At 40.5% G+C, this 10,309-nt stretch overlaps 2 protein-coding genes and 1 long non-coding RNA gene across 6 annotated transcripts in view; 2 read left to right on the top strand and 1 right to left on the bottom strand.

The window, feature by feature from the left end:
- Nucleotides 1-10,309, bottom strand: part of LOC119032215 — a 1,052,400-nt gene that overhangs the window by 550,331 nt on the left and 491,760 nt on the right. The gene's annotated exons all lie outside the window — the stretch shown is intronic.
- Nucleotides 3,811-5,992, top strand: snrpf (small nuclear ribonucleoprotein polypeptide F). The gene is made up of 4 exons (XM_037121149.1): nucleotides 3,811-3,969; nucleotides 4,791-4,916; nucleotides 5,287-5,351; nucleotides 5,707-5,992. Exons 1-4 carry the CDS (start codon nucleotides 3,967-3,969, stop codon nucleotides 5,771-5,773), a joined length of 261 nt encoding a protein of 86 aa, XP_036977044.1. The 5' UTR covers nucleotides 3,811-3,966; the 3' UTR covers nucleotides 5,774-5,992.
- amdhd1 (amidohydrolase domain containing 1) lies at nucleotides 6,103-10,154 on the top strand. The gene is made up of 9 exons (XM_037121116.1): nucleotides 6,103-6,351; nucleotides 6,777-6,883; nucleotides 7,277-7,341; nucleotides 7,423-7,700; nucleotides 7,784-8,009; nucleotides 8,354-8,478; nucleotides 8,754-8,847; nucleotides 8,937-9,097; nucleotides 9,650-10,154. Exons 1-9 carry the CDS (start codon nucleotides 6,215-6,217, stop codon nucleotides 9,753-9,755), a joined length of 1,299 nt encoding a protein of 432 aa, XP_036977011.1. The 5' UTR covers nucleotides 6,103-6,214; the 3' UTR covers nucleotides 9,756-10,154.

The following is a 10,309-nucleotide window of genomic DNA, read 5'->3' as shown; positions in this document are numbered from 1 at the left end:
AGGTTAGGACCCCCTGAACAGACCACGTGGTGCCTGATGAAAAGCGGATATGGGGCGTAAACGAGCGCTCATATCCACATTTCTGACTAATTGGCTTTTGGACGGGGAAAGTGACAGCGGACGAGCCGCTGACGCACTTCGGACTCACAGCGATTGGCTGCTTGGCTGAAACCCGGCTGCGGCCTTTTGTTGACAACATTGTCGGTGTTCATATAAAACCAGTGAAATATGCGAGCCAATAAACTCCGAGCTTATTGATTCCGCTGTGGCCGTCTACTCCAAACAATGGCCGCTTTAATAGACTTATAAAAAGAAAAGAGGGGATGGGATGAACGCATTTATATCTGAAAATGAACTCTTGGAAGAAGCACAGCTTGGATTACAGTCATTACAAACTCCAGCTTGTGTGTTTCAGCCTGGCTGAAGGACGGAGCGGTGATCAGGCTGCAGGCTGCCCCCCTGTGCTCAGTACTGGTACAATACAAAAAGAAAAAAAAAAAGAGAACATTTGTGGAAACCGTTGTTGGAAAACTGTTCTTTCCACTCCGGCCCATTTTGGGTCAAGCTCCACTGAACACAGCATGGCTTTGGCTTCTCTGTCTGCTGTGTAATCGGACCATGACCTGCTTTCTGGGCGTCTGACCCGTGTCCAATAAGCACTGAGCCAAATGAAACTATCTCACCTGTTCACTTTGTTCTCTCTGTCCTGGATCAGTCACCGGTACCAAGACTTCTGAGGATGAAAAAATTAAAAAAGTACTGCCTTTCTCTGAGGTTTAAATGCTTTTATATCGATGTTTACATTCCTAACGCTAAGCTAAGCTAAGCTAACCGGCTTCCAACCGGAGCAGTCAGAGGTTATTACAATTCATCCTGAGGAGGCCCAAGTTATTCTGATTCATGCGATAGTTCAGCTGGGAGCGATTTTGGTGGATCGGTGTTTAAAACGATGTTAGAATCTCTTTCAGCTGTCAAACAGTGGACGCTTCCACACAGTCGGGGAGGTTTGATGAGTCTCATGCTTAACACTTCCACAGGCTCATCCACTGTTAACTTAGCTGCACCAGGCGGCTCTCAGCTGCCTGCAGACTTCAAAGGGCCGTTTGGCATCAGACTGGAATGATCTGACTGGCCTCTTCAACAAAGCCGTCTTCCTCCAAATGATGATACCAACAAGTTGAAAGCTGCAGCAGACAGTTTTTAACCCGGGGAGAGACAGACTGCTCTACAGATACTGAGACTCTGTCTTTATACGTCTCTTTGTAGTCATTTTACTGTCCCTTTGTGGTCATTTGTTATCTCTTTATGTGCGTTTGGCATCTATTTATAGTCCTTTTCTGTCTCTTTATGAGTGTTTGGCATCTAATTGTTTTTTATTTTCTGTCTCTTGTGGTCATGTTGCATCTATTTGTAGTCATTTTTATTTTGTGCTGAGATTATTTAGTCTCTCTTTGCACTCGTCTGGCATCTTTGTTGTCTTTTTCTGTTTCTTTTTGCTTATTTCAGATCTTTTTATGGCCATTGTGTATATCTTTTTGCCTTTTTGTGGCAATGTTTGTCTCTTTATAGTCAGTGTGCATCTCTTTCTGCTCATTTTGTGTCTGTTTATAGTTTGTTTCTGCCTTTTTGTGGTTGTTTTGCATCTCTGTGTTGTTGTTCCACGTCTCTTCATAAACATTTTGAATCTCTTTTTGGTCATTTTGAGTCTCTTCTTGGTCTTTGGACAACTTTTTGTAGTCATGTTGCTTTTTGTTGTAATTTCTGTCTCTTTGTGGTTGTCTGATGTCTCATTGTCAGTCATTTAGCATCTCTTTGTGGTGTTTTGGTGTTTTTTGTAGTCATTCTATATCTAGTTTTAATTGGTTTGTTTCTCTTTAAGGCCATTTTTCTTCTTATAGAGTTCATGTTTCATCTTTTTGCGGTCATCCTGTGTCTCTTTGTGATTATTTATCTGACTTTCCAGCAAGAAATGTTAACAGTCACTTCACACGGGGCTCTAACACTAACAAATCACTTACATACTGTCTTCTGTCACGACGGCACTGGTGGTTCAGGTTCCAGGAGGGGGGCTGTTCCACCCCTGGCCACCTCACCGGCCCTGCCCTTGCTCCCGACATACACCGACACGCACACACCCACACTCACACATTGTTATCATGCCACAACTGACACTGTGACTGACTGACGGATTGGTTAATTACACGCAGGGCAGCTCAAAAGGAGAGGGAAGAAAAATAGGCTAAATGATGTAAGGACACGGGTATTTCAAACATGCAAAGCGAGCGCTGGTGCAATTTCAGAGGTATTTTCTGACAGAACCCATCCCTTTACTGTAGGAAATCAGATGTTAGTTTTATTCAGAGTCTCAGGTCTGAACTTGTCGGATGCTTTAGTAACAGTTGAACGCTTCAGCGCAGAGAAATGAGTGAAATATTCAGACTGTTTGTGCCTGGAGAGAAATAGCTGCCCAGACAGAGAGCCAGCACGACCCAGATATGACAGTCAGTTCGCTTCTTGCTCCAAAAGAGGTCAAAGTTTTTAATTACTGAATAATTCTTTGGCAAGGGTCGCGTTAAAGTGAAATATTCTATAGAGAACAGTATAGTTCAAACCAGGGCACATAGAGAGATTGACAGTGATGCTGGATAAACCTCAGGAGAAAAAATATAGGATTTAATTTGTCTTGGATGACAAATCTTGACAATGTGTCCTTTCAAGCATGTTATTATGCTGCAGGAGGGAACATTCAGGTCATAAAGTAATACGAGGTAACTTCAAACTCTCTGAGGATCACAGACTCTCTCTCAGCTGTTCTGCTAGAAACTAAATGATTTAATTACTTAACTTCAAAAGTTACTTTTAACTTTTACTCAACTTCAGTACACCTCAGTAGGTAATATTGTACCTTAACACCTTTAAATACTTTACAAATTAACAATTTGCATAAACTCATGATGCTTTTGCAGTATACATGCCAAGAGGTGAGGTGATTAACTCATTCGATCAATTTATTGACAGAGAATTCATTTTTATCATTATCAATGAAGTTGTTTTCTTTCTTCTTCAAGATTAGTTTATGTTTCTTTATAGTCATTTTACATCTCTTTGTGCTATTTTGTGTCTATTATCTATTAAACAGTATACAAGCCTACTGTTGAGACAATAAAGTCGATTATTTTATTAGTTTATTGACAGAGAATTAAGTGGCATCTGTTTCTATATCCATTAAAGTCATTTTTCATATTTCAAGATTCCAGATTCCTGATTTTGCTGCCTCTTCTTTAGATTATTATGAAGCATTTCTAGGATTGGACTGGTTGAATCAGACAAGCCTTGTGACTGTGTCACTGACATTTTGGGCTCTGGTTGATACTGATGGTAATCCTCCCCATTTTCCTGACTTTTCTTTTCTTTTCTTCTTCTTTTTTTTTTGTTTTAAATAAAATCAACCAATCACTGTATTAATTGACAAAATCAGCAGCTTGATCCACAATTTAAAAAAGAGCTTTATTTGTTGGCCTGTATGGCCTAAATTATAATATGCAAAACAGCCAAATCCTGCTTTTATTTGACTGCATGAGTTACAATAATCTAATGTTATAATATACAATATATCATCGTGTAAGAGTCACAAGGACATTTTTCTGCATTGAGTACTTTTAATGTTTTAATTACACTTTCTAGATTATATCTTATACTTTTAATTTTTGCGATTAAGTATTATATAAACACAATTGTCTGAAAATGAGGCACTGTCAGTGACTTCTAATTTTCAGTGACATGCATGCAGTACCCCCGTCACGCCGTCAGGGGGCGCTGTGTGGAAACATGAAGACTCCTCTGAGGTCAAAGTGTTTCACTTCCTGCTCGGCGGTAAAGCGTGTGCTGCTTTGCGAAGTGCAAACGTTATTGTGACGAAAACTTATCAAATCTACTAATCCACATACAGGATTAAATACAGCAGAGATGGTGAGTACACTTTGTTAATGTCTGCTATCAACTCATTGTGTGTTTTATAGGATTGTTTACGTTATCACCGCGCCAAGATAGTAGCCGGTTTTGCTAGTTAGCATTAGCTACGTTAGCTTTTCATTCATATGGTTTAGTGTAAGTAAATACATGAATCTCTCACATTTATGCCCACAGGCAGAGTGATATGTGAAATGTATGTTCTTGTTTGGTCACAAAGAGTGTTCAGCGCCCTCTTATTTGTCGTTAAAAGCATGCCCGATTAAGTTGCTCTTCGCCAAACTCCATTCAAATATCCTCTAATTTAGCTCTCTTGGGCTAATTGGTAATTAGCACGGTTTATACTCCACACAACTTGCTCAATATAACCTCCTGGCTTCTTATCTCTACCTGCAAAGGCATTTATTTGTTCTGATTTTCTGGTTTGTACACACAGACTCTCATTGACCTCATTTAGCTGAAAAAGATACAATCAACACAAAACAGTATTAAAAGAGGTGTATAACTTCTCAAGAAGCATTACGGCTTGGGTAAGGGATGTTCTTAAATGCACTTTACACCAAAAGCCACCTTTTTGCTGGGTATATATTCAATCACAATACTAAAGATAAAGAAACATGTAAATATTGGAACAAGCTGGTTTATCTAGCATTGCCTTAATGCACAGTCATCTGCTTGTTATCATCATATATCATAAAACAAAAAAAGTATAGAAACGTTATGTTGGCAAATGCTGTCAAAGTATGTGTAATTATCTAATGTTACCAAAGGTTAATAATAATCAAATGTGTATAATAACTTGCCTCATCTTTTCTTTACAGAGTTTACCTCTGAACCCGAAGCCATTCCTGAACGGCCTGACAGGAAAGCCAGTGATGGTGAAGCTGAAGTGGGGTATGGAGTACAAGGGCTACCTGGTGTCTGTGGATGGGTACATGAATATGCAGGTGAGAATCACTTATTGTATTGTTTGCCTTGTCCCAACATGAATGTTTAATATAAACCCTAACATTTGGTTTCAATAGTGAAATATATTTATTATACAGTATATTTAGCCTGAGAAAATAGAAAACATGGAAGAAAAGAGAAAACACTAATAGCTGATGGCTAAAAACAACCAGACACTTTTATTTTTTCTTACTGTTTGTGTCACAGTCTCCAGCATCTCTTGTTCTGCAGTGTAAAATTTGCAGAGAGCTTGTTTCTCTTTCTCACGATTTCTTGGGATTTTATTATCCCAAGCTGTGTCTCAAACAGTTCTAAAAGAGCCCTCATGTGTAGCCTCCTGACCTTTTTAAATTTGCGTTTCCCCAACAGCTGGCAAACACTGAAGAGTATGTGGATGGAGCACTGGCGGGTCATCTTGGTGAAGTGCTAATCAGGTATGTCGTGAACCTAAAACATCTTGACAAGTTCAGTAGAGGATTCTGTATTTTAGTTTTAAGTCTCTATTTTCTGCTACTAAAACTGGATTATCTAAAGTAAGATAATGATATGTTGTTAGGGATTTTGCCAGGGAAGCATCACTGTACAATGTGCCTGAATAAACAAAGTCAGATTTGCTTGAAGAAGAGAAAGTTGAAAGCTTCCTTACTACATTAACTTACATGTGTTAATAATTAATGTCATTTTCAAGAGAAATCCATGGTTGAAGCAGAGGAACAGTAATTCTGTCTTTTCCCTGCAGTCAGTTGTGTCAGTAGTGTGTGCTCTAACAGGTGTGTTTTCTACCCACAGGTGCAATAACGTTTTGTACATCAGAGGTGTAGAAGAAGAGGAAGAGGACGGCGAGATGAGGGAGTGATGTTGGTGAAGAGGGCACGTCCTGTTGATCTGTCTGAGTGTGATTGTACCTCGTAGTTGAGTTGATGTGTGTTTGTGTTTTCACCATGTGAAACAAATGAACGCTTGAGGGTTTTTTTTGGTTATTTTTCAAGCTTTTTTTTTTTTTTACTGTATAAGACCATTTTTATGTTGTAACATTGTGATACAGACACAATAAATGAGTATACACTTTCTTAAACCTGCTTGTTATGTTGTGATTTTGTATTCTTTTGTTTTGTGTCTATATAAATTCCTCTTTACATGACAGCAAAAGATTCACCAGTTAAATGTCTGTGACAGAAGCGCCGCCCCTCTCTGTGCACTTTAAACTCTGCCCTCCTGGTCAAATATTTGCCTTGTTTCCAAACTAGTTGGAAGCCAGTCAGTCAGAAGTGAGTGTCTCTGCATCAGATGAATCAAAATGTCCAGTAATTACAGACTCCTGGTGAAGAACGCCAAACAGGTGGTTCTGATCTGCAGCAACGGAGAGAAGTACATGACCAAACATGCGATGCAAAATCTCTGTGTGATTGAAAATGGGAGCGTGGTGATTGGAAGGTAAGTGTTCAATGCCACAAATTCACCTGAGATGACTTCATGATCAGGGTGACTAGCAGACCAGAGTCTGTAAACTGGTGAATAAATGTGACTTGTATATTTAGTTCTAATGTATCTGCCTTTCACAACTGCAACACTATTCTGATACTCTCATGTAAATGTGCAGTGGTAACACCTACAGGCTGAAGTTGTGTATTACACCCTGAAGTATTGGAAAGGTACATCCATTATTACAATTCTGAGGTGCTTTCCATTTTATACTTCGTTATACTTCCTATTTCATTAAATCTCAGAGGGAAATACTGCTCTGTTTACTCCACTACATCTATCTGACAACTTTAAAGTTGCTATACATTATCTGTTTATTTAGACAAACAAGGCTCAGTTCCAAGTGACTCATTAAACCAACACATTTTTAAATCCAGCGATGGGCTGATTAAAGCTGTGGGACCTGCTGAAACCATCCGAGCTCAGTATCCAGAAGCATCCTTTGAGAAAGTCATTGATGCTACTGGAATGTGTGTCCTGCCTGGTGAGTATCAGCTGTATTTCGGCCTGTATTTGCTTAACTGACTGCTGTCAGCAAGTTAGATGACATTCACTGATCGTAGGAGTCGATGCTTTTGGCTGCAGGCTATTGAATGTATAGCAGGTTGAAAACGTGCTTGAAGCAGATTCTTTTACAAAAATAAGAACAAGAAATAAAAAATGAAGTAAAATACTTCCCTGGCACAAAAGAGGGAATGAATAACAAAGAAAAACTGGCTATTAACTTTTGTTTTTTCCAAAAATTACTTCACAATCAGTATATCTCCAGTTTTTGCACATTAACTCAACAAAGGACTACATGCAAACTGCACTTTTGGACTGTGCACACAGTAACACACTATCAGTGATTACCATCTCAAGAACCTTCTTGTTTCAGGGTTGGTCGATGCCCACACCCATCCAGTCTGGGCTGGTGACAGGGTGCATGAATTTGCAATGAAGGCAAGTGTACTCTGATCCCCTCTTTCTTTACCCTGCTTCTGCAACTGAAGCTAAATGTGCAGTGAAATGTTTTTCTCACAGCTGGCAGGTGCCACCTACATGGATGTGCACCGGGCTGGTGGAGGGATCCACTTCACGGTGGAGCACACTCGAGCAGCGAGCTCCTCTGAGCTGCTGGCCTCCCTCAGCAGCAGGCTGGCCCGGATGCAGCGGGCAGGTACGACCCTGGTGGAGTGTAAGAGCGGATACGGCCTGGAGCTGCAGACTGAGCTCAAGATGCTGGAGGTGATCGAGGAGGCCAGACGCACGTTGCCCATCAACATCTCCTCCACCTACTGTGGAGCCCACGCAGTGCCCAAGTATGCACCATTCTCAATGTGATCTTATCTCACATCGCATCCTGAATATGAAACTTTATTGTCCTCCTGTGTCCTTTGTCCAGAGGGAAGACAGTTGCAGAGGCCACAAAGGACATCCTGCAGGTTCAGCTGCCCCGTCTGAAACAACAGATGTCTGCTGGGAGTCTGAGAGTCGACAACATCGACGTGTTCTGTGAGCAGGGAGTGTTTGACCTCAGCTCCACTCGCGCCATCCTGCAGGCCGGTAAAGACATGGGCCTCAACATCAACTTCCACGGAGACGAGCTCCATCCCATGAACTCTGCTCAGGTATCAATACCTCCAGAAGCTGTGTTTACTGTTTTATGGCCACTTGGTGGAGCAGAGGAACCCCTTAAAGAGCTGAAAAACTACTTCTGACATATTGTGTTTCTATTATGTTGTCCACATCATTTATGAGTGAGGACAGACTGCATTTTTGTTTTTGTCAGAAATGACGGACAAATGCAATTAACAATTATTTTTCATTATGAGTAAATCTGATGATTATTTAGTTGATTAACTTATTAGTTGTTTCTCATATAAAGTGTCACAAAATATGAGAAAAAAAATCATCAGCACATTGAAGCGATTTTTAGTCCTTAATCATAATCTTGTTAACCTGTGTGTGTCAGCTGGGTGCAGAGCTCGGAGCGTTGGCCATCAGTCACCTGGAGGAGGTCACAGACGAGGGGATCGCTGCCATGGCAACAGCAAGAACAGCTGCCGTCCTTCTGCCAACCACAGCCTACATCCTACGGTACTGTAACACCAGTGGTGGAACGTAACTAAGTACATCTACTTGTCACTTGTACTTCACTTGAGCAGTTTGTTTTCGTGCCACTTTATTCTTCTGCTCTTCTGCTTAAGTGAGATTGTGCATGCAGGACTTTCACTGTAATGGGGTATTTTGACAGTGAAATATTATGCAAGTAAAGAGTTTGAATACTTCCTCCATGACTGTGCAACACACACACACACACACTCATACACCCCTCACAGCTGTGAGTTTTCTCATAATGTGTGTGTGTTCAGGCTGCCGCAGCCTCGGGCCAGAGACATGTTGGATGCTGGGGTAATTGTTGCCCTCGGCAGCGACTTCAACCCCAACGCCTACTGCTGCTCCATGGTGAGTACAACACCAGACAGTTGCCACAGAGGAATGTTGCATGATGGTAACCACTCACCCCATGTCTCTGTCCTATCCACCTCCCTCAGCCTATCGTCATGCACCTGGCCTGTGTCAACATGAGGATGTCCATGCCGGAGGCTTTGGCCGCGGCCACCATCAACGCTGCCTACGCCCTCGGGCGCTCCCACACACACGGCTCCCTGGAGGTCAACAAACATGGAGACCTGCTCATCCTCAACACCACACGGTAAATCAAGACAAGAAAATATGTTCAGATGTGCACAGAGAAGAGATGTTAAGAGATGTTATTATCATATTTTTAGTATGAGATGAAAAGTAATCAGTGATGCAGTGTAACCAAGTACATTTACTTGGGTACAAGTTACTTTAATAATTGTTGAGTGAATTGAGTTTTTTCCCATTTTATGCAAATTTATGCCTGTTATACATCCAGAAGAGTTAAAAAATAATAGAGGTAATTCAAAAGTCAATATTGTACTGTACTGTTGACCTCTACATTTGGTCATTAGTTACAGCTTTAAAAATGTTACTTTACTGTAACTTTTAAACCCACATTCTTTCCATGACTGAAGAGATAAGAGCACATTTTTAGTGATAGAAACAGTGAATTCACCTGTTGACTGTCATGTTCGAGATACAACAGCATCAGCTTTTCTGGATGTTTTATTTGTTTTCCAAACTAGTAGAATTTAGCTTTAATATTAATCCTGTGAAAACCCTGTGTGTTTAAATGAATTACCTGTATGTGAAACAGACCCTCTCTACCTTTGCACTGCAGGTGGGAGCACCTGATCTACCAGCTGGGAGGACATCAGGAGCTAATCCGCTACGTCGTCATTAAAGGAAACATCGTGTGTGATAACGACAAAACTATGAATTTATAACCATAAAGTAGACAATTTCTTACCGATTCAGATTAGTTAAGATTATATTAACAAAACTGACAGCTACAGTTTGTACTCAGATGAAATTTTACGCGTATACTCTGACATTTCTGGAAATGATTACAGTGCTGGGACGATAGCTAACAGGTAGCTAGCATAGCCAGAGACTTTACTTCCGGTAGTCTGCGCTGGTTGCCTGGCAACCTAGAGTGTTCAGCTAAGCTAAGCTAAGCGGCTACTGCCTGTAGCTAATATTTCAATCATTAGCAACATTTTCATTTGCTTTAGTCTTTCCATGAATGTCAAAATGTTTCTATACGTGAATATTAACCTGTAAATCTGCTGTTAAGTTGTAAATGACTTTGTGCTGCTTGTTAAACTAAAGCTAATGGAAAAAAATATGCTTCAAGTTTATTTTATCAGGTAAAGCTAAGTACATTTACCCAGTCACTTTACATAGTTAAGTACATTAATATCATTGTATCACTAAATTGACCCACATTGTAGTTTATGAAAGTATACTTCTGACAGAGTACACAAAAATTGACATCCCA

Source organism: Acanthopagrus latus, chromosome 14 (genome assembly GCF_904848185.1).
Source record: "Acanthopagrus latus isolate v.2019 chromosome 14, fAcaLat1.1, whole genome shotgun sequence".
Taxonomy (NCBI): Eukaryota; Metazoa; Chordata; class Actinopteri; order Spariformes; family Sparidae; genus Acanthopagrus; species Acanthopagrus latus.
Note: the sequence above shows the minus strand (reverse complement) of the source record. Positions and strands in the feature narration are given on the sequence as shown.